The 24,545-nt window shown below is 44.1% G+C and overlaps 1 protein-coding gene across 4 annotated transcripts in view; it reads left to right on the top strand.

The window, feature by feature from the left end:
• Positions 1-4,562: 4,562 nt before the first annotated feature.
• Positions 4,563-24,545, top strand: part of tbx1 (T-box transcription factor 1) — a 37,621-nt gene continuing 17,638 nt past the window's right edge. For 2 of the 4 annotated variants that reach the window (XM_072240880.1, XM_072240876.1), the window contains exons 1-3: positions 4,563-5,347; positions 18,209-18,449; positions 19,393-19,732. In XM_072240880.1, coding sequence (XP_072096981.1) covers positions 18,269-18,449; positions 19,393-19,732 — 521 coding nt within the window. In that variant the 5' untranslated portion in view covers positions 4,563-5,347; positions 18,209-18,268. Of the gene's footprint in view, positions 5,348-5,743; positions 5,801-16,936; positions 17,195-18,208; positions 18,450-19,392; positions 19,733-24,545 lie in introns of those variants that run through there. The other 2 variants (XM_072240877.1, XM_072240879.1) reach the window with 2 other exon arrangements.

The raw sequence follows: 24,545 nt of genomic DNA, 5'->3' as shown, positions 1-24,545 counted from the left end.
CACCGAGTCTCTGTGCTACCATCTTATCGATCTGAGTTCTATGTTTGAGCGGAATGGTTTTCTGTTGGTGGATGTTAGTTTTGCGTAGGTTACGTATGAAGGGGTGCTGTGAGGTGTCCAAGCAACATGATAAATATTTACCACCTTGCACACAAGGGCCCTGAACGTATTCTGTTTTGCTGATGTGGTAATATTAGGTGAATCCCGGTGTGACCTTAGACCGTTCTGGTCTGTCTACTTGGGGGATGTGGGGGGAGGTAGCGGCGAAAAAAGCAACCCGGCCCCGGAGATGTTAGTTTTGAATGACGGTAATTTTTTCCGGTTAATCGTGTGAGGTCACTGCATTCTTTACCGTCCCCGCCATTTACAGAATTGGTGCGAGCAAGGATACGGTGTTCGAATCAATGTTTTATTTTACTGCGTTACTTTCACGCAGTCTTTAAGGGTGTTGACTACTTTGATATGGTGAGGAGCCATTTTAGCAGAAAATCCAAATTAGAGATCACCAAGCTTTTTGAGATCGTTAGCACAGGAGAGTCACAGAATAATACAGCACAGAAACAAGCCGTTTGGCCCATCCGGTACGTACCGAGTTATTATTCTGCCTAGTCCAATGGACCCGCACCCGGACCATGCTTTCCCCATCCATGCACCCTTCCTATGAACCTATCCAGATCTATTTCAAATGCTGAAATCGAACCCACATGCCCCTCTTCCTCTGGCAGTTCGTTCCACACTCTCACCACCTCTGTGTGAAGAAAGTCCCCTTTAAACATTTCATATTTCACCCTTAACTCATGACCTCTAATCCTAGTCTCATACAACTTCAATGAGCAAAGCCTGCTTGCATTTACCATATCGATACCGCCCCCCTGAATTTTATATACGTTGTGTAAGAGAACAAATACAGAATTAGGAACTGAACTGAGATGAACTGAATACTTCTGGACTGTTTCGATTATTTGTGGTTTGACGGTTTATATTTTATGTTTTTCGTTCGTGTTTTTTTTTGCGTTTTTCGCGACTTGCCCTTTGCGCTTTGGAAGGTTTGATGTTTTTCTTTAAATGGGCTCCATGGTGTTTCTTTGTTTGTGACTGTCTGTGAAGAAGACGAATCTCAGGATTGAAGACTGCATATGTATTTTGATAATAAATGTACTTCGAATCGTTGTTCCGTTTTTCCTCTTTTGTTTGAAATGATAATAATATGTGTTAAAAAAGTCCAGCGTCGATATAAACGGAGAGGTGGACAATTCTTGGAGAGTGAATCAGAATCGCACAGAGCGTGGCCACAGACTGCTGGAAATACACATTTGGACTAGTTTTGTCTCAGAGATTTTTCTCCAAGTATTAGCAACACTAGATCGCCTAAACACAAAACCCTTTTGTACCCACCGTACTAAATCTAAATATATATTTATGTTGCGATTATACATCGCAAGTAGTAATGAGAAAGCGTTGATGGAAGCGGTGACGTATTTGCCTGCCGAGCATAGGGGATATGGTCTCCTTACTACCCTCTAAAGCAAAGTTCTTCAGGAGGAATAATCGGTTCCGGTTCTATTTGGTTATTGGCGGGCGCTTTCAGTTAACTAAAATCAGAGCATTTTCTGCGTTATATATCCGGGACAGCAGAAAAGATGTGTACGCCGTCCAGGCACCTGTCTTCGAGTCGAGACTGTTCCGATTTCACACAGGACTTTATGCAGTGAGGTAAATGGTCCAGTTGGATGCTTCATATGCTAATAAGTTGTTTGTAAAGCCTATTCTCCACCTCCTGCCCACGCCATGCCCTCTCCCCCACCCCCACCCTCTCCTTCGTGACCAGGGAAATAGGTAAACATGTCAGCTGCACTACCTGTCAGCGCTGTCTGTCGTTCCATTCTACATGTGTTAGATTGTTATCAGGTCGCCTTTGACTGCCTTACATCTGCCATAATGTACTTAGTGTCACAATAAATGGCATATATTTAGCGCCTTGTTACGTTTGCCGCGTTAACTTCGCTGTTGTTGAAGGGTCTCGGCCTGAAACGTCGACTGCTTATTCCCCTCCATATGCGGCCTGGCCTGCTCCGTTCCCCCAGCATTTTGTGTGTGCGTGTGTATTCTTCAAGATCTCCACCATCTGCAGATCTCTTGTGTTTAGAATCTATGTTTATCTATCTAGCTACCTATCTAGCTATCTATCCATTTGTCTGTTTATTATTTATTCATTTATTTATGTATTTATTGGGGGGAAAGCACGAGATAGGCCACGCACCCCAGCAACCACACCCTCGACCCGCCCCCCATTTAACCTTAGCCTAATCATGGGTGCTGGCGCGTGGCCAAGTGGTTAAGGCGTTCGTCTAGGGATTCAAAGGTCGCTAGTTCGAGCCTTGGCTGAGGCAGCGTGTGTGTCCTTGAGCAAGGCACGTTGCCAGACATTGCTCTGCGATGACACCGGTGCCAAGTTGTATGGGTCCTAGTGCCCTTCCCTTGGACAACATCAGTGGCGTGGAGAGGGGAGACTTGCAGCATGGGCAACTGCTGGTCCTCCATACAACCTTGCCCAGGCCTGCGCCCTGGAAACCTTCCAAGGCGCAAATCCATGGTCTCACGAGACTAACGGATGCCTATATATAAAAAAAAGTCATGGGACAGTCGACACGAACAATTAACATACGAACTGATACGTCTTTGGACTGTGGGAGGAAACCAGAGCGCCCAGGGGAGACCCACGTGGTTATGTCGTTGTCATCTCCTGAGCCACGTTAAATACACAATGTACATTAGAAATGGTCTACAACCATCTGGAGGGCGCCAAGTAAATGAAAAGAAATATTCAATGGTTCAGTACCAGAAAATGTATACAGTGCACAACCTGAAATTCTTACTCCTCACAGATATTTGCAAAACAGAAGGGGAAAAACCCAAAGAATGAATAATATTATGTAGAAAGTCGGCGTCTTAAAATCCATACTCATCAATATCCTACGGAAAGGTTTATCTACCTGCACTGCACTTCCCCTCTGACCGTAGCACTTTATTCTGGGTACTCTCATTGTTTTACCTTACACTGTTTTAATGCGCTGTTGTACTGAAGTGGTCTGTATGACGGCATAAAAACAGATTTTTCACTCTACCTCGCTAAGTGGTACGATCATTGCCCCCAAGCCGACGCCTCCACCCATTAACCCACCTCACCACCACCACCACCACTACATCCACATCAGCCACTCCTCTCCACAGGCCCTCAGCAGTCTTTACCCCCACCTCCGCTCCCCATGCAGTGCCACTTTATGATTACGCTCCGTACCCATACCTGCACTGACACAGTCACTGTCCTGCCTCATATGCCCTTCTGCTGCCTAGAGGATCACCTGTTGCCAAGAGTCACTTTGTCGCTTCATCATTTCCTGTCAGTCACCTCGTGTCCAGCTACTCCTGAACCTAGCGTCACCTTATGGACATACAATCAGTCTGTGTATATAAGCTAATCTTATTTATATCAGGCCACATTCAAACAGTTACTTGTACTTTGTATTTTATAGAATCGTTTTTATATTCGTCGTGTTATTTATATTTATTCTGTTTTTATGCTGCATGCGATCCTGAGTAATAATAATGTCGTCCTCCTTCACACTCGTGGACTGAACAATCCCAATCAGAATCAGCTTTAATATCACCGACATATGTCGTGAAACTTGCGGCAGCAGTACAATGCAATACATAATAATAGAGAAAAACGTGAATTACAGTGGATAGATATATACATATATAATATTTACATTAAATCAGTAGTGCAAAAGTAGTCGATGCCTTTTGAGAAATCGGATGGCAGAGGGGAAGAAGCTGTTCCTGAATCATTAAGTGTGTACCTTCAGACTTCTGTACCTCTTCTCTAATGGTAACAATGAGAAGAGAGCATGACCTGGGTGATGGGAGGAATACTAATGAACAATCTTTGATCCTGAATAAACCAATTTACCAATAGTGTGCAGTTCATGACATATCGTTCTGAAACTGCCCTTGCTTTCACTCAGCAACACCCAGCAACCCAGACCCATGACACAGACACTGCTTGACTTAAACTGTGGACATGTCCCCTTGGTGAGAGATTATCACCCGTCTCAGTTGAGGTTCTTCGCCTGGCAGTTTTGGGTCCACGACTGTGCAGGGAAACTCGCGTGTGAACTGTCATATACTCTTACGGAGCCTGCTGAGACATCTTCCCTTGATGCGAGTGCAGCTTGTCTCGACTGGGCGTTTGAAATGACTGCTTTAAAGTGTCTATTCGGTCTATTTAGACCTTTTGATGTTCGTTTTTCTCAGCTCTTTGCCCTCTTCTGCTTCAGAAACCTCCAACCAGTTTTTTCTTAAATAGCTAGATACAGAATGATCAAATTTGGTAATCATTCGAGGGTGACAAATGACAAGAAATTAACTTGAGTCTTACTATGCACATTTGTCTCCCACCAGCCGTGGGTTGGGCACAGTTCCTTCCCATACGGTTTTTACCCTCTATTAAACACTTCCGCCCTTCAGAGTTCTGTAGGCGGTCTTACGCTGTCCGCCTCCTGAACCAGCGCAGAATTTAACTTTTCCCATACTTACCGCGTGTTTTAATTTCTTTCTCTCTCTCTCTCTCTCGCTCTACTCAACAGTCTATCAATGTACTAGAGTTTGGTGAGAGATAAGGGGGTCCTGTCCTTGAGAGCAGAGGGTAGATATAACGATTAGGGCATAGAATGTTACAGCGACTGTAAGCAAGGTAATTGCAAACACCCGGCACGGACATACAACGATAAAGGAACGCGGGCGGAAAGGTACTTGCAAAACCAGGAGAAAGAGAGAGAGAGAGAGGGAGGGAGGGGGAGAGAAAGCAAATTCCAAAGATTTCCATATTTTCATGTCTGTTATATGGTGCTAATATTGCGGTCACATTTTTTATTCAACCTGAAGAGACCACGTGCACGACGGCCAGAGAAAGAGATGGGAAATACTGACGTTCCTGAACTGGATGTTTAATTTCCACCCCTACCCCCACGCCACCCTTCTACATTCGGAGTGAAGTGTCACTCTGTGTCTGTGCCTGTGTGTGTGTGTGTGAGAGAGAGAGAGGGGGGGGAGGCGTGGAGGGAGAATTGGGGAGTAACGTCGCCCGCAGTCGAAATCTGAACTTACAGCTGGGAGATTCCCTGCACGAAGTTGGAAGTTTGCAGGACCTGAAGAAACGTTCCGAAATGGCGTGGAAACAAAGAGAGAGAGACCCTGATCATCTGTCATATGCTCAGTGAAAGCAAAAGGGATCCTTTTATAAACGACATTACAGGAAGAAAACACATTTCCAGTTCTTAACCATCACGTAAGTGTTACATTCTGTGTATTTTCCTCTGAGTGAAATTACAACGCTCTCGGGCGTCTTCTAACGTTGTTTGAATCGTGTTGCTATGATATCTATTAAACGGCAGATTGCGGCTGTTGAGCCCGGAATATCAGCCACTGATTTAGGTACGCTTGTGGCGGAATGGTGGGGACGAAAGGAAGCAGATGATTGTAAAAGATCGGAGATTAGACACCGATTTGGAACACGCAGTCACTCAACACACGGTCAGATCTGCACCTTCTGATACACAGTAGCCACGGGCTAGCCGAGAGTTAAGACGAACCCCCCACCCCCACCACACCCTCCGGTTATCGTCCACCGTGACTCAATCTCACTTGCATCTGAAGTTCATGAAGCGGTCGATCTGAGGCTTCTGCAAGTACTTGAGAAAGAAGTAAAACCGGCAATTTGGATTTATGCTCAGACTTGCCTGTGAGTTTGCACGTAAACCTTAAAAATCTCTGCACTATCTAACGCAACTGCAGTTGCGTCGGGCAGAGTGAAGAGTCTGCGATGGGTTGTCAGTGATCTGCCTATTTGACAGATATTCTTTTTTTAAAAAAGAGCCAGCATAGGTTTGACCAGAACGATTCTGTGTATGTCTGACTGCATGAGCACTCGTAGCTACCTCCTAGAGTGGGGTTACATTAAAAACCCTACAAACTACACTAGAGGGCAACAAAAATTATCCCCGTGCTTCAGCAACCCCCCCCCCCCCCACCGCTACTACCTTTACTGCCCTCATTAATTTGGGCAAATCTCCTCCGTGATAAATGTACGCCTCACAGTCAATTTTCACAATAAGGCCTCTCTTTATTTGAGAGCTCCCTGTTCCAACAAAAAAAAACGACTATCGGCCCCATTAATCAACCCGAGCTTTCAGTAAAAAATAATTCATCTCTAAAGGTCCGTGTCAACATTGGGAGTTCCTATTCGGCGTGTGCGTTTGTAGACAGAGCGGGGTTCACATGAAGGCAAATTTAGACAGATTGGATATACGCTTAAAGGAAGGCCGCGCGTTCAGTAATGCCGTGTTACTTGCAGTGGGTCGGTAAATTCATTCAGAATCTCTATCGTAGTTTAATAATGGGTCAGCAATTAATACTCTAAAGTACATATGAAGTGTTTTATTTAATGCGTTCCTTGTGGTATGTAATGATGGGGAAGTGTCAGAGTGAGAACAGAACCGGTAACACTAATTGCTGAGGGTTAATTGAAACGTAGCGCTGAAGTTAAAATTGACGCGTCACTGGAGGCGAACGAAAAGTCGGCAGGTACAGTACAATATTTTAAGGATATTTTATGCAAGCATTAGACAAGAGAGACTGAACCAAAAGTTGACCCACTAAAGCTATTTATAGATCACCAATTGCAACGAAAGTAACGCTTATTGGCCTTTGCGAGGCAACTGGCTCTGAAATCAGGGTCGCATTAATAACCATTTCCATGCATTGAGGCCGTGTTCGAATATATTTTCATTGTTTGTTTTTTTTTAAAGACAGATCACCGAGAGAGAGAGAGAGAGATCTTGTGTTTCAGAACGATCTCTTGGTTTTTCTTTTTTGCTTCGTGCAGAGCCTCCTCGGGAGATCTTCGGTCACCCAATTAATCTAAATTTATTATATATGTATATATAATTATAATTAGCAATTATGACAACTTTCATGTCTTTACACTGTGCCGGAAAAGAAGGAAAAAACACCAGAACACACAAAACGGCGATAATAAACCTAATTCTGATTTGTACGGCCGAGAACGGTTTAAAAGGGATAGTTTGCCGAAATAATTAAAATCAATAAAAATGCTGAGTGGCTGTAAATATTAGCTGAAAGTTACTTTGAACTTTGAGGACAGTGATTGTGATTTCTGTGGAAAGTGACGGCCGAGAACGATTTAAATGGGATAATTCGGAATCAGAGTCAGGTTTAATATCACCGGCATATGTCGTGAAATTTGTTGTCTTTGCAATATATAATAATAGCGGAAACCGTGAATTACTTTAAGTAAATTAAATAAATTTAATTTATATTTACTTAAATTTATAAAAATTTAAGTATATTAGTAGCGCAAAAATAGGAAATTAAAAAAAGTAGTGAGGTCATGTTCATAGCACAGATAATTAAATTACTAAAGGCGCTGGAAACTGTAAGCTGATAGTTGCTTCCAACTTTGAAGTCGGTGACAATAAGCCTGATTCTGATTTGTACGGAAAGTGACGGCAGAGAACGGTTTAAATCGGGTAATTAGCACAAGTTATTAAAGTACTAAAGGTGCTCGGTGACTGTTAATCTTAGAAGTGCGACTGATTGTGTCAACTCCCTGACTTCACGTACTTGTCGTTTCGGAGTCTTGGCAATCCTGCCGCAACCTACGGCAGCACTCTACACCGGTCCTTAACTCCCCAAGGGAAATGCCGCAAGGAGACTGGTTGGACAGTCCCACTTTGCCCGGGCAATGCATTTTATCTTTTAACGCCTGCTGAGTTGGAGAGACAGAAAGAGAAAAAAAATACACTTCCGACATGGCAATGATTAAAAGCGTCGGCCTTGACTCGTACATTACACAGACAGAACATGAATCACCTTGTCTTTCTTATCTGTACAGTTTTGCTTTCAGCGGCTAAAAGGAATTAAAAGTCGGATCTGCGCGGATTTTATTTCCTTTAAAATCAGAATAAATCCCAATATTGCTAAACTGAGCAGAAAGTTTCCCTGATACCCTTCCAGAAGCGGGCTGAAACCAAATTGGTAAATTAGTCTATTGAGTTCCGATGAAATGTCGACCTATTATTTTCCTCCATAGATGCTGCCTGACCTGCTGAGTTCCTCTACATTTGGTGCGTGTTGCTGCGGATTTCCAACATCTGTAGAGTCTCCTCTGTTTGAAATTGTTTTATGATTGTCACATGTAAAAAGCGTACCTTTCATATCGTCCATACAGGCTAATTCATTCCAATGTCAAGTGCATTGAGGTAGCACAGGGTAGAAAAATAACCGAACAGAGTATCACAGAATTTATTCGTTGCTTCGAGACCCAGAATTTCTCGCACCCCAAGGATAGCAAGAATCTGGTTGCACAGAGATATTCGACCATGGAAGGAGATCATATGGCGGGCTTTTAAGGCATTGTACCACAGTCTGGGGATACTTCAGAGCACAACCTCTTCCAAGAACAGCAGCCGGGAGCCGGGTTTGTTTCAAACTCTAATCTATGCTTAAAATCAAGGCCTCTTTTTCTGAATATATGTAATTTTTATTTTTTCTCACCCCTTATAGGCGGTGTGAACGCGTATTTTTCCCTCAATCTCGGGTCCTCTACTAGAGGTCTGGGAGTTTGAGGGTTCGATACAGTATTCTTGCTGTGCCTAGTACTGCGCTATTCCGGACCGAGATCTCAGTTGTTCTTCCCGGGATTTGTTGGAGACTCTCTCCCAGTCCAGGTGTCACAGCTCCAAGTGCCCCCATCATCACCACTGGGATTACTCTGACTTTAACCTTCCACATCCCTTCTATCTGCTCTTTCAACCCCTGATGTTTCTCCAGCTTCCCATATTCTTTCTTCCTGATGTTACTGTTATTCGGGATTGCCACATCTATTACTATCGCTTTCTTCTGTTCCTTGTCCAGTATTGCCATGTCTGGTTGGTTGGCCAGTACCTGCTTATCAGCCTGTGTGTGTATACATATAAACGTAGTAAGGTAAAAAGCATAATAAAATAAGAAGATGTCGATTGAATAAAATCAAATCGATATGGCCAGAACACATAGTCTGACTCTGGATAGTCACCTTGTCACATTTGGATAATGCAGAAAATCTACAAAGATAAAAAGCGCTTCTTAAAGACAAATTTAAACTAAAATTTAGATCATGTCCTCAAATTAGGGACATTTTCTCATTTCTATCTTCAATTATATTTTGGGGGGTCTTGAGAACGAGTCCGGCACCACCTCAGTTATCCCTAGTTAAACGGTCTCTAAGAAAAACAAATTTCTTGAACATTAGCGCATACGAGGTGGTCGCTATCTTCCGGATAGCGCTAAGATAAAAGTTGTTTTAATATACTTTTCCAGATTAAACGCGCACCCTGTTCACAAGCCAGCTGCTTAATACACATCAGCGCTAAAGTTTACGGTTATTTTTAGATTGTGTTAACACGTTAATGGGATAAGAATGCGGGGTTGAAATTCGCCTCCTGCGCGAGTGTAAACAGCGCACACGGCAAAAGCGAGCGGAGTAACACCGGGAGCTGGAGAGTGCGAAACCTCCCAGAGTTGCTGGTTAAACTGAGAGACCCCTCACTGAGAGGCGAGCCGTGGCCGTGGTACTAGCCATTAGACGACACGGTCATGATGCAAGAGGCCAGAGGGAAATAGAACCCATATACCTCTCCCCTGTATGAGATCTTTAGAGTTTCTGTGAGCGTTTCTATAGCTGTGTTTTTTTTTACTGGATGGGATTGCTAGCCCCATGCCTAACCCTCCTCCTTTCAGAGCCGGGCATGGGTCAGTTATAGGGAAATATAGGGCAATTTTAAACAGAGCCGAGAATCATCGACACTGATCTGAACTCATAAGCATTTTCCCTCACCAGGGGCGATTCAGATAGGTGGAGATAGGGGTAGGACACAGGGTTTCATCAACTTCAGCTATGCACCCGACTTCGTTACTCGAAATCCCACCCCGGCCTTGTTATCGCCACAACACAACACATCTCTCTCTCTCTCTCTCTTACACACACACCACTCACGAACACACACATATACACACGCACACACATACTCACACGCAAATACACACACACACACACATAAACACACACGAGCACACACACACGAACGCGCACACACGCAGACACATAAGCACACTCACATACAATGCTGGAGGAACTCAGCAGGTCAGGCGGCGTCTATGGAGAGGAATTATTATTCCTTTCCCTATGTGCTGCCTAACCTGCTGGGTTCCTCCGACATTGTGTGCGTGCTTCTCAGGATTTCCAGCACTTGCAGAATCACTTGTGTGTGTGTGTGTGTGTGTGTGTGTGTGTGTAAAATATACGTCGGAATTGGGCAATAAATAGGAATTCGGGGGAAGGGGGAGTTCCACAGTGACTGATTGAAGGGCCTCACAGAACTGTATGCATCTCCTATATTGTTTCACCCCAGTGAGTTTGCGTATTAATGGAATACGACATTGCAGCTAACACATGGAGAATACGTATTAGATTTAGTGTTCCACGCGTGTAGGTGAATTTACTAGTTATAGCGTTCAACGCGAGTAAGATTATATACCGTACTCGTTATAGTTGTCCAGCCCAGAATCTATAAGTATCGGTTACAGCGTTCTCCAGAGTCAGTGAGCGCAGTGACCATGGTTTTCTACACAGTAAATCTATCTGCTACAACACGCACAGAATGTTGGGGGAACTCAGCAGCATTTACGGAGGGGAATAAGCAGTCGATATTTCTGGCCGAGGCCCTTCTTCGGATGCCAGAATAAAAAGGTGGTGAGAAGCGAATCATTTGTGTGAGTTGCTCAAGATTTCCAGCATCTGCAGAATCTCCGGCCCTTCCGGCCCTTCAAGCCGCACCGCCCAGCAATCCCCCAGTTTAATGCTACTTTACAAGGCTCAATTAACTTACCAACCGCTACGTCTTTGGACAGTGAGAGGAAACCCACGTGCTCACTGGGAGAACGTACAAACTCCTTACAGACAGCGACAGTGGGAATTGAACCCGGATCGCCTGTGCTGTACAGCGTTGCGCTGACCACTCGCCCCAGATTCCACAATGATCTATTGATGGGCGTCTTATTCGAGAATAGATTGGTATCACAGAATTGTATGTGTCGTCCACAATGTTTTGCCCTGGTGAGTGTGCGTATTAATGGAGTACGTATTAATGTATACACTGGTTAGTGTGCTATACCCAATCAGTGAACGTGCAAGGCTACAGTACTCTACGCCGTATGTGTGTGTACTAATTACTGTTCTACACTATCGGTGAATGCACTGGTTACAATATTCGACACAGCAAATGTATCAGAATATTAGAGCATAAGAAATAGTAGCAGGAGTAGACCATTTGGCTCAACGAGGCTGCTCCGCCATTTAATTAGATCACGGCTGGTCTGTCCCAGACTCAGCTCAACCTGCCTGTATACTCGCCAAAACCCTTAATTCTCCTGCTATGCAAAAAATTCTAACTGTTCCTTAAATATATTTAACAATGAAGTAACCTCGACTGTTTCTCTGTACTGCTTCCATTGATTCACTATTCTCTGGGAAATGCAGTTCCTCCTCATCCCTGTCCTAAATATATTTCCCCGCAACTTGAGGCAATGTCCCTTCATTCTAGTCTCACCTATCATCGGAAACAAATTTCCTGCCTCTGTCTTATCTGTCCCTTTCATAGTTTTACCGTTTTTGTCTGAGATCCTCTCTCGTTCATCGGGAGAATTGCATATAGTTCTGGTCGTTTCAGTACAGGAAGGATGTTGAGGCTTTGGAGAGGGTGCAGAAGAGGTTTACCAGGATGCTGCCTGGTTTAGAGGGCCTGTGCTATCATGAAAGGCTGGATTCAATTGGGTTGTTTTCTCTGGAGTGCCAGAGGCTGAAGGGAAATCTGATAGAGGTTTACAAGATTATGAGAGGCATAATCTTGTTTCCTAGGGTTGAAATGTCTAATACTAGAGGGAATGCATTGAAGGCTAGACAGGGTGAAGGGTATTGTATTACTGAGAGCGTGGTGGTGCCCTGGAAATCACTGCCTAGAATAGTGGTGGAAGCAAATACATTAAGGGCTTTTAAGGGATGTTTTGATAGGCACATGGATGTGAGGAAGATGAAGGGATATGGGCATGGTAAAGGTAGGCGGGATTAGTGTTTGAGCGTTTTTTTGGTTTGCTTTTTAGCCAGTTCAGGAAAACATTCTGGGCCGAATGGCCTTTTCCTGTGCTCTATTGTTCTGTGTTCCACGCTGTGTGTGCAAGTAGTCTCAGAAAACTCAGTTTCTCCTCAGAGGCTAACTAACTCCCTCATCTTCCAGATCCAACCTGGTCAACCTCCTCTACGCTACCTCCAAAGCCAGTAGCTCCTTACTCAAGAACGGAGACCAGAACTGCGTTCAGGAATCAGCGTGCGACCTCACAAGTACCCTGCACAGTTGCAGCACAGTATTCCTGATCTTAAACTCGGTCCCTTTCGCAATTTCATTTGCCCTCTTTATAACCATTTGCATCTGTAGGTCACCGCTTTGCGATTCATGCGTAAGAACTTCCAAGTCCCTCTGCACAACAGCATGCTGCAATCTTTCACCATTTAAATCATCCTCAGAATTCTACTATTTCTTCCAAAATAGGCGGCCGCACACCTACCAACTTTGTACTCCATCTGTGAGACCCTTGCCCACGCATTTGATAGTGGTAAGGCTTCACTTGGAATACCGGGAGCAATTTTGGGCCCCTTAGCTAAGAAAGGATATGCTGACATTCGAGAGGGTTCAGAGGAGGTTCACAAAAATAATTCTGGGAATGAAAAGGTAGCCATACAAGAAGCGTTTGCTGGCTTGTGCCTGTAAACTGCACGTTGAAATTCCGAAGAATAAGAGGTGACCTCATTGGAACATATCGAATGTTGAAAGACCTCGATAGAGTGGATGTGCCGAGGATGTTTCCTATGATGGTGGAGTCTAGGACCAGAGGGCACAGCCTCAGAATAGAGGGCCGTCTATCTAGAACGGAGATGAGGAGGAATTTCTTTAGCCAGAGAGTGGAGATTCTGTGGAATTCGTTGCCACAGGTGGCTGTGGAGGACGAGTCATTGGGTATCTCTAAGGTTGATAGATTCTTGATTAGATGGGGCATGAAGGGATATGGGGAGAAGGCAGGAGATTGGGGTGAGAGGGAAAATGGATCAGCCATGATGAAATGGCGGAACAGACTCGATAGCCTGAATTCTGCTCCTATATCTTATGGTCTTATTGACTTACGGTCTTAACATATCTGATTCTCTAGGATAGTTTGCTTTTTCACTCAATCCAGTGCCATCAGCTAACTTAGATACGTTACAATCAGTCCCTTCTTCCAAATCGTTAATGTATATCATGACCAGTTACGGGCCCAACACCAACCTCTGCAGTTCACTGCTCACCACTGACCGCCAACCAGGGAAATGTGCATTCTTGCCAACAGTCTGCCACCATTGGCAGCGGCCTAGATTTGTCTGCCTTTTGCAAACATCCTTTTTCAAACAGTGGCATGAGAGTACAAGGATATATGTACTGTTCTACGCAGGAGGTGTATGTACTGGTTACCGTGCTCTACACAACAATTATATGTGCTGGATATAGAGTCTCCACAGAAAGTGTATGTATTAGTTAGAGTGTTCGACACAGCACACAGCATTCTACACAGTTAGTGGTTGCAGTGTTCTGCATAGAAAGTCTGTACTGTTACATTGACGCAGTAAGTGTACACCCGTTATAGTACTACACAGCTATTGTATATACTGTACCAGTTAGTGTTCGACACTGTTAGTATATTGACTGGGTGCAGTGTTCCACACGGTCTATGTCTGTGCTGGTTACAGTGCTCTACAGAATTACCGTATTGCTGTATTAGTTACAATTTTCTATACAATCTGTTCATATATTGGTTATAGAGTTCTACACGGTGTATGTACTAGTTAATGTTCTACGGAGTTAGTGTACAATATATTCTACTTACAGTTTTCTATACAATATATTTACATATTGGTTCCAGTCTTCTACACAGCAGGTTTATGTATTGGTCACGCTGTTACACACATTTTTTGTATATACTGGTTACAGTATTCTTTCCATTTCATGATGTGCTGTTTTATTTTCCATAGTTAATACGAGTATTTTTTGCAATGCCCTTCACAGGAAGTGCATGTACTGCATTCAGCATCCGTCAGTGTTCAAAATCAGAATCAGAGTCATGTGTCTGTCTGTCTGTCGATGTATAGTTGTAATTCACCGTTTAAATATTTACACACACACACACACATACACACACGTATATATTATAGTTAAATTAAATAGGTAGTGCAAAAAATGTAGCGAGGTAGTGTTCCTGACGAAGGGTCTCGGCCTGAAACGTCGACTGTACTTCTTCCTAGAGATGCTGCCTGTCCTGCTGCGTTCACCAGCAACTTTGATGTGTGTAGCGAGGTAGTGTTCATGGTTTCAGTGTCCATTCAGAACTCTGATGGTGGAAGGGAGGAAACTGTTCCTGAATCATTGAGGCTCCAGTACCACCTTCCTGATGGTAACAATGAGAACAAGGCATGACCTGAGTGACGGGGGTCCTTAAAGGTCTACGCTGCCTTTTTGAGGCATCACTCCCTGAAGATATCCTGCATACTACAGGGCTAGTGCCCATGATGGAGCTAAGTTTACAAGGTTACTTGTATCCTCTGCAGTAGCGCCCCCCACCACCTCCACCACCCCAACATACCAGACGGTGATGCAGCCGGTTAGAATGCTCTCCACCGTACATCGGTAGAAATTCGCGAGTGTCTTTGGTGTTGGTGAATGTAATTCTTAGTGTATGTAATTGTTACAGTGTTCTGCACTAACAGTGTGTGCACTGGTGACAGTATTCTTTACGATTGTCCTCTGCACTAGTTGCAGTGCTCTACACAGTTAGCATATGTATTAGTTAAACAGTGCTTAACCAATAAGTGTTATGTTTTATTTATTTATTTATTTATTTGTTTGTTTATTGGCATTGAGCATGGAGTAGGCCTCTCGAGCGGCGCCGATCCCCGCTTTAATCTGAGCCTAATCACGGGGCATTTTACAATGACCCATTAATTTACCAATCGGTAGGCTGTTGGAATATGGGAGGAAACCGGAACGCCCGGAGGAGACCCACGTAGTCACGGGACGAACATACAAACTCCTTACAGGCAGCGGTAGGAATTGAATCCGTGTCGCTCGTACAGTAAAGCGTTGTGCTAACCGGGCGCCCTACTGTCTAGTGTGTGAGAATGTGTCGAATCTCAATCTGAATTTGAATCAGGTTTTATTATCGTTGTCTTATATAATGTGAAATTGTACAAAATATTGTAAATCAATAAAACAAATAAATAGCCTAAAGAAGAAGGAATAACTAGGTCGCGTTCATGGGTTCACGAACCATTCAGAACTATAAGGGCAGAGAGACGAAGCTGTTTCCGAATCTGTGAGTTTGTGTCTTCAGGCTCCTGTACTTCGGGGATTCCTAGCTTCGGGTCTTCTCGGTTAATGCTAAGTGTCCATGGAATAAAAAAGTTTGTGTTCCTCTACTGTGGAGGGTTGAGCCCGTGCTGTAGCTGGCTGTATATTGGAGCCTCCTTACCACGCGGCTCTGCAGTTGGGATGCTCTCCACCACCGTACATCCGTAGAAATCTGTAAGTGTCCTTGGTGACATACCACATCTTCTCGAACTCCCAACAAATTAGAGCCACTAGCATGCCTTCTTTGTGGGTGCAGGAATCTGATGGACACCGGATAGATCCTCTGAGCTGTTGACACCCAGGAACTTGAAGCTGCTCATTCTTTCCATCGCTGGCCCGTCAATGTAGAGTGATGCATGTTCTCCCGACCTCCCCTTGCTGAGGTCCACAGTCAATTTTTTGGCATTGCCGACACTGGATGAAAAGTTGTTGTTGCGAGACCACTCGACCAGCTGATCTATCTCAGTACTGTATGCCTCTTCATGGTCATCTGTTCTGCTTTTATAATGTTCGACACAGTGAGTGTAGTTTATTGTGTTCTACGCAATAAGTCTAAGTGTTGTATAGAGTGTTCTAAACAGTTAGTTGATATATTGGTCATATTGCATTGTATAGAGTCAGTATATGTACTGATTAGATTTGGATCCACTACAATTTGCCTACCGTCACAGCAGGTCCACAGCAGATGCCATTTCATTAGCTCTTTGCTCAGTCCCTGAACATCTGGACAGCAAAGATGAATACATTAGGGTGCGCCTCGTCGATTGCAACCCGGCGTTCAATATTGTCATCCCTCAAAACTAATCGATAAGCTTCATACCTCCTTGTGAAATTGGGTCTTTGATTTCCTCATTTGCAGACCTCTGTCAGTTCGGATTGGCAAAAAAAAATCTCCTCCGCAATCTCCATCGGCAAGGCTGTTGGCTTCGTCCCCTGCTCTACTCGCTTTATACGCGTGACCTCTGAGGGTTAGCATAGCTCCAATGCCACACTCAAGTTTCCTGACACCAACGTCGTTGGCCGAATCAAAGGTGGTAAAGAATCAGCACAGAGGAGGGAGCATGACAATCTGGCTGAGAGGTGCCACAACAACAACCTCCCACTCAATGTCAGCAAGACCAAGGAGCTGATTATTGACTTCAGGACGTGGAAACACGAGGTGCGTGAGCAGTTTTCATCGGGAGATCAGAGGTAGAGAGGGTCAGCACCTTTAAATTCCTCGGTGTTACCATTTCAGAGGACCGGTCCTGGGCCCAGCACGTAAATATAATTACGAAGAAAGCACGACAGTTTGCGAAGATTCGACACGCCATCAAAAACTTTAACAAACTTTTATAGATGTATGGTGGATTGTACATTGATTGGTCGCATCACAGCCTGGTATGGAAACACCAATGCCCTTGAACGGAAAGTCCTACAAAAAGTAATGCCCTTCCCAGCATTTAGCACATCTACGCGGAGCGCTGTAGCTGGAACGCGGCATCCATCATCAGGGACCCCCACCATCCAGGCCATGCTCTCTTCCCACTGCTGCCATCAGGAAGAAGGTACAGGAGTCTCAGGAATCACACCACCAGGTTCAGGAACAGGTATTACCCCTCAACCACCAGGCTCCTGAACCAGAGATTCAAGAACTATGTTCTTCATATTTATTTATTTATTTGTTTATTTATAATTTGCGTGTTTGCACAGTTTGCTGTCGTTTGTACACTGGCTGTTTGTCCGTCCTGTTGGGAGCAGTCTTTCGTTGATTCTATTGTGTTCCTTGGATTTACTGTGTATGACCGCAAGAAAATATATATGGTGGCATATATGTACTTTGATAATAAATCTACTTTGAACTTTGGTATTTTACACCGCTCACTCTGCCGTTTACATCAAACTCTACTAATTCCGCATTTGTAAACGTCTAAATTTTAATGAGTTCCCGTGTCTAGAAGAGTGGTTTTAAAATATCTCTTTCCTAACTTGCCCTCTATTCCAGTGTTTGGAGACGATGCACCCCGTTAAACACCACTGAAGTTTAATCATAGGGTCCGTAGATTCAATAAGGTCGGCTCTGCCGCACATTCTCTCGCTCCCTCGCTGTCTTCTGGCAGTATTGAGAATGTCCCTCTCTGATTGACAGCGCCCTGCTCGAATGAAGGATCACGTGTAAACCACATTCGCAGCAGGGCACGGGTAGGGTGCAGAGGGCGGGAGGGGAGCCGTCAGTTTTGACATTTTTGCCTCCCAGTAGCCGGATCATTTGACTTTGCCAGTTTCGTGTGACATCACCCAAAGTCACTGTGAATGGGGAAGCCGTGTAGGGAGGGGGATGGGGGAAAAGAACGGCTGCTAAAACACCCTCTTCCCACAAAAATAATGAGGGCACCTTTTCCATGAATCGGCTAACACAATTGGAACTAATAACAGAGACCCCTCCCGCGAAAGAGAGGGAAAACTAACTGGAGAAAATGTAAAGAAAAAATAAAGTATCGAATACCCGGCCAGAGGCCCCACATCTTGTTAAAATAAATCTAGCAGAGAGAATTTCTTTAAAACAACTGCGAGATTTGTGGCTGAAACAGAATTAAACTCGGGTCCGTTCTGTTCGTTTTCAGTGTTGGAGCGGAGAACAGGAAGGAAGGGGGAGATTCCAGCGCTGTTAGAACACTTCTCCTATGGACGAAAGCAGCGCTCTCTCTCCCAAAGCGACTGCGTTTAGAATTGCCTCTCTGATTTCAGCGGCCGAACAACCAGGAAACGAAGAGATTCTGCAAAGTACTGCCCTCGGCAAGCACGCCCAGCTCAATCTAACTTGCAGTAGGATGCATTTCAGCACCGTAACTAAAGATATGGAAGGTAACCGATTGCAAAATTCTTCTATTTGTTAAAAAATATCCTCACGGGTGCGAGAAAGCCGGGTTCGCGAGAACCCTACTTGCTCACGTCTCCTGCTCGGATTGCGTAACTTACAAGTCGAGCCCGCCTTGTACACTAGCAGCTCTAGTAATCACCGAGTTCGAATCCCGTGTCATCGATCAGTTAAAGTTGTTTTTTTTCTCTCGTGTTATTTTAAATGTAATCTTAAATTGTCGATATGCGCCCTCCCCGTCACGGATACAGGTAAAACAGGTTCCTTTTAAACCACTGTCGGTTTCGGTTTGCCTGAATGGTAAAACAATATAACTTATGTACTAATTTAGTTTGTAACCGTCTGAAGAGGTTTCCAGTGCAAACTGGGTCTTCATTGTTTAACTCTTTTGCGTGTGTGTGTGTGTGTGTGTGTGTGTCTGTCTGTCTGTCTGTCTGTCTGTCTGTGTGTGTGTGTGTGAGATGTGAGAGAAGTCCATTATCACCCCCCACCTCCCGACCACCAACCCCACCCCCACTTTAAGTCATGGGTGTCAGAGCGAGCATTAAAAAAAAGCAGCGCGCCGCTTTGTCAATCAGACCACGTCCCCGGAGCGAGGAAATTCACATTACCTGTCTTTATCTGAGCAGGGGAGGGAGAGGGGACGGTGGTGGAAAGGGAGCCGGTTCCATGGCGAAGGAGACACACACCGTTTAAGATAAGAACTCCCAGGAAGAGCAGCTTAGCGCGCAGTGCGATAGCACGGAGCCAAACAGCCCTTCGCACCGCAGGAGAAACTTGGAGAGTCAGAGAGGGAAGCGAGGAGGAGGGAGAAAGAACTGATCTATTTATTTAAAGCGCCTCGGAAAAGCGAGGGATAACTTGGGGAAATGATATCGGCTATCTCCAGCCCTTGGCTAACTCAACTCTCCCACTTTTGTGATGTCGCAGCTTTCACGGCCAACAGCATTAGCAGCCTCAGCTCGTCGGGCGGTTATCACCTCTCGCCTTCACCCGGCGACCCCGGCGCCTACAGCCACGAAGCGCATTACGAGTCGTGCCCGGGCGCACAGCACGGCAGCTACGGCGGTTTCGGGAGCAGCGGCTCGGCAGCGTCCTCCGAGGCAGACACCGGCCCTTCTTCCAACTGCGGCTCAGTCGCCGTGCCCGGCAAAGCGCCGGTCAAAAAGAACCCGAAGGTGGTCAACATCACCGTACAGCTGGAGATGAAAGCTCTGTGGGATGAGTTTAACCAGCTCGGCACCGAAATGATAGTAACCAAAGCGGGAAGGTAAGAAGCTGGGAAGCTTATTAAACTCGCAGCCGCCATATTTTACATTGTCTGCGGTTCGTTCTACATTTCCGAATGCAAATCTTTCTCTTCCAAATGTAACTTGAGGGAAAATCTCCCCCCTCCCCATACATTGTCTCTCACTCTCTCTCTCTGTCTCTCTCTCTCTCTGCGTGAGGCGCAATTTTAGCTGTGTAAGTATTGCCCCGGTGTCTGCAAATATCTTAACATTTCGGCTGGATACATTTCATTGGTGATCTCGGCCAATTTAAAGTCCGGCGCGTTAATTTAAGGGTTTTAAAACAGAATCGTTAACGGATCCCTTTCCGTTAAACTCGTTTGCTAGCCTCCATTCGGTTATCGATACTTATTTAAGTCCGTGGCGGCTTTAACTCTGAAGTTCTAAATTAGACATGGGCCTCGCTTTGCGCGTTAAGGGAAGCAACAGCGAGAGAGAGAGAGAGAGAGAGTTAGATGGGACTGAAAATGCAAAGTGCACACGGTTTAACGATGGGACTTCGCTCGTAACATTGCCGACACCCACCCCTTAAAACTGCCGGCTGATTAGTAACTTTATGTATGAAAACCGGTGCGACGGTGACCGATTACCACGCGGTGAACTCTAATCACCGTCGGTTTAAAAAGCAGCCTTATGTTACTTAATTAGATGCCAAACTGTGTTTTTCTTTAATTTTCTTTTCTCCCTCTCTTTAACTCTTCACTGTTTAAGAGGGAATGTCAAGCGAGCGACATCTTCTACCTGGGAGATTCCGAAGTCAGATAATAGCAGGGCATTGCGCTGTTCCGCGCCTGACCTGTGGCTCCTATTGTTGGAGCACGCCACAGGCACCGGGGCAGAGATAAGTTTGGCAAATACACCATCTGAATTAAAGGTCTGAATTCAGACTCCAACATTCCTTGTCTACCGCGATCCTGCAGTGAGTCAGGCAAAGGGACGCGGGATGAAAATAACATTACTGTGGTGTTCGCATCAAAAATATCTGCAGTTCTGTAAGAGGTTTATAAATTACTAACAGACTAAATATTTTGCTGGTGCCTGCATATAATCTGTTGATTTTAAAACTTGCCGATGTTGATAGCTTCAATAACCTGTTAAAAATTAACGGCGTGCACAAGACCGTGAAACAGAAGGTTGTAAGTTGAAGTCTAATTAAGAGTCTAATTAATTTTAAGACGGGAGGAATCGGTGAACAGGACACCAGAACATTAAATTTAATAACAGAATTACTGTAGGTTTCCCTAGAGGGTGGGATCGTGCCACTTTATCGATGTAGTTTAAGATCTCGACCAGAGTGTGGGTAATATATGTATAAAATAGTATAACATAATATTTACATACATATATTTGACTATATACTACAAAATAGTATATTATAAATACACTAGTATAATAACTTTGATTTAAAGTAACTTGATAAACAATAGTCCCTGAATCTAAACCCATTTGAGCGGCATTGCACCGCAGAAATTAAAACTAAACACGGTCGGTCATTTTTAAGAGTATTTTACGAGCGTCATAAGGGAAGCAGCGCACGGCCTTGAACGATCTGACTCGGGTAAAACACATTATTTTCAAGCGAGCCCACTGAGAGGAGTGTCCTGCACTCTCCTTGTCCATTTGATCAGTAGAAAATGGTGTTATCGACGAGGTGGAGAGCTGTAAAGATTAACACTGAATTGATATTAAATCTTACCCCCAACAGTAAAGCAGCCTAACTCCGTTCTTTGCCGGTACGCTCATTTCAGATTAGTTCCTTGTACGTTTCTAGAGAACGTGCATGGTGGTATTACACCAGTCTGTTCTGCTTTTGTATTTAGAGATCCTTGCTATAAACAGCAATCACTATACCATGGCAAGGAGTGAACAGGAACATATATCTATATAATGCAGAGGCCGGCTGTCCGATATACGGTAGCTTACGTACATTCAGCCTGACACATGATCAGCCCTATTCGACTGAGTTTTTAATTAATCATGATGTTACACAGGTAAAGTTACCGTTGTTTTTTAAAATGTATCTTCAATTGACCAGCTACCTCTCAGACCCTTTTTCAGGCAGCTCTACGCGAGATCCTCGCAGACAGAATAGAAAATGGATTGTAGGAGCGTGTGAGCTTGTTTTGGAATGATTCGGCCACTGACCGTGCATAGGACGGACAATGACCTGTTAAAATTCCTCTTTCTGGGTATGGTTCAGGCTACTTTCAATTTAAAAAAAGATAATCTCAGAATAAAATTCTTTACTGTTCCAGTTTGTGGAAGTGAGGCCTTGAATTTTTTAATCTCCTAATAAGGGTTGGGGAGTAAGGTAACCAATCCCCTTCCTGGCGTGTAACTGATTATCTCGTTGCTGCCAGCCGCTTTGAAAAGCCTGGTAAAATAAACCCGAAAGTGAGACTGAAACGTGGTTTTAGACATTAAGGTTGGGTTCAGCGAGATCGTAATCTGATACACTCGCACACATTTCGTGTGTGTATGTCGGCCTAATATCATTCCCATTTACATTCGTATGTGTGTATGCGTGTTTGTACGCATGTGGGTGTGTATGCCATTGCGACCGCACATACCCATGCATTGCCCATGTATCATATGATTTCAAAATACGATCATGAGGAAGTTACTGAGCTCTTCGCCTGGTTCTTAAAACGATGAACCGGGTGTCAAGTTATCCTTCGCTGCGGCGCGTCTGCTTCAAGTTTCGTTTGACAGGAGCTATGTAACATACTAGAGAATGAATCTCAAGGTTGTATGCAATATACATACTTTGATAATAAATGTACTTCGAGAAAGCAAAAAATACCTGGCCGAATCCAAGAACAGGTACAATTTCAAAGCAACACACACAAAATGCTGGAGGAACTCAGCATCTATGGAAAAGAGTAAACAGTCGACGACTCGGCCCGAAACATAGATGCTGCCTGACCTGCCGAGTTCCTCTAGCATTTTGTGCGCGTTGCTTTGGATTTCCAGCATCTGCAGATTTTCTCGTGTTTATAATTTCAAACAAATCGATTCATTAAAAAAATGATATGTTAATTTTAAATAATCCGAATTCCTATCATAATTTTAGAAATTGTAAATTAGTATTCATTGTGAGCCTCATTTTAAAATCGCGCACAGAGGCCTTTGTCCTTCTCAGTGGACGGGTGAGCGTAGGTCTAAGCCGGCCTGTGATGAAACCAGAAAAGGTAACAGTTCGTTTCGTGGTGTGTGTGTGTGTGTGCGTGTGTGTGTGTGTGTGTGTGTGTGTTGGGGGGGAGAAATACAGATAAGGTGGAGAGAGGGAGAGAGAGTTTTTCATTTTAAAGGCTGCTGCTCTAACCAAACAAAAGGTAATAATGAACGTTTCGTATACTGTATCTTGTTCCCGGGAAAGGCTCAATCGGGAGGAGTGTAGACTATAAACGCGACGAGATTAATGAGACCTGTTTGGATATAAATACCAGGGCATTTTTAGACTGCAATGGAGGACTATTAAAACTAGTCAAGAAGAAAGGAGATCAAATCAAGTTGGGATCTTTGTCCCAGAACTTGTGTCTGTGGTAAACACCGTGCTGTTGTCGATCGCAGTTTCCAAAACGACTCAGCGAGATTGGAGCGGCCCTTATTGCTCTCAATTAAATTCAAGTCCAATATGAAACTTTAGTGAACGGTTTTAAATCATCACCAGGCCCCACAAAGTTCGGGAGAGGACGCTGTCCGCTCCGAGACACTGTGTGGCAACCACGATGTTTAGCAAGAAACAAGGAAGGGTCATCATAGTGAATACTGTCGAATAATATAACCTTCGCTAGAAATGGAGACCTTAAAAGGTGTCCTTGTATGTAACCCAGGCGTAAAATTAATGCGCGGAATGTCACAACCAAAAAAAACAGGCCACCTCTCACGCTATTGCATTCCGTTTCCCTTTAATAGGAACACGCTTCATTTCCTGGCATGTGTGCATTTCGTTTACTTCAATAGACGAGAATTATATTATAATAAATATATAGTAAATTTAGCTGTGAAATAGAATGCTCTGCAGCTCAAGGTTTCGCTTTGTGAAGCGTGACTGCGGTTTGAAATCTCCCCCCGTTTCATTCCATAAGATGCCGCTGACCAGGTTAAAATGTTCCTCCAAGGCTTCTGACAGAGTTGAGATCTAGTTATTCTAAATTAGTGTTTTAGCTGATGTGGAAATTTAAGAAAATAATTGTGCCGATTTTCATGCACACGCCAACGCATCCAAGCACCCCTATGCATTCACGTATTTGCACAGAGATCCCACCACACCTTACACACGAGTGTAAATATATAAATTCACACACGCGCGTGTGCTTTTGCGCACCTAGTCACAACCACTGCCGCTTAGTTAACGCGGTTCTGTTCCTAAGACAGAAAGAGACACTTTGGGATCATAGCTTGGTGCGAGAGGTATCAAAGTATCTGCATAACTCCCAGATAACTAGCCACAGCAACTTCCATTTGGTCTGGTTGGATTTTATTTGCATTTAAACCAGAGACCAAAATAGAAAATCCCTAAATTGTTTCTAAATTTAAGGCGGGAGGGTAACTGACCGAACGTTGAATCGAAACAAAAGATATTCATTATTCATTTAATATTGTGTTGCAGTAACTAGCACTGCATTCTCTCACTTTTAATGATTCACCTCCCGGTGTTATTTCATTGATCGTCCCGTTTTATTGTAGAATTACTTATCTCCTGTACATCAAAATTGTAGGTAACCACAGTCAAATTTGTGTTAAATCCTCATAATTGAATTCGAATTAAATCATGTCCGATTCTGCATA

Source organism: Mobula birostris, chromosome 22, assembly GCF_030028105.1.
Source record: "Mobula birostris isolate sMobBir1 chromosome 22, sMobBir1.hap1, whole genome shotgun sequence".
NCBI lineage: Eukaryota > Metazoa > Chordata > Chondrichthyes > Myliobatiformes > Myliobatidae > Mobula > Mobula birostris.
This window is presented reverse-complemented; position numbering and strand designations above follow the sequence as displayed.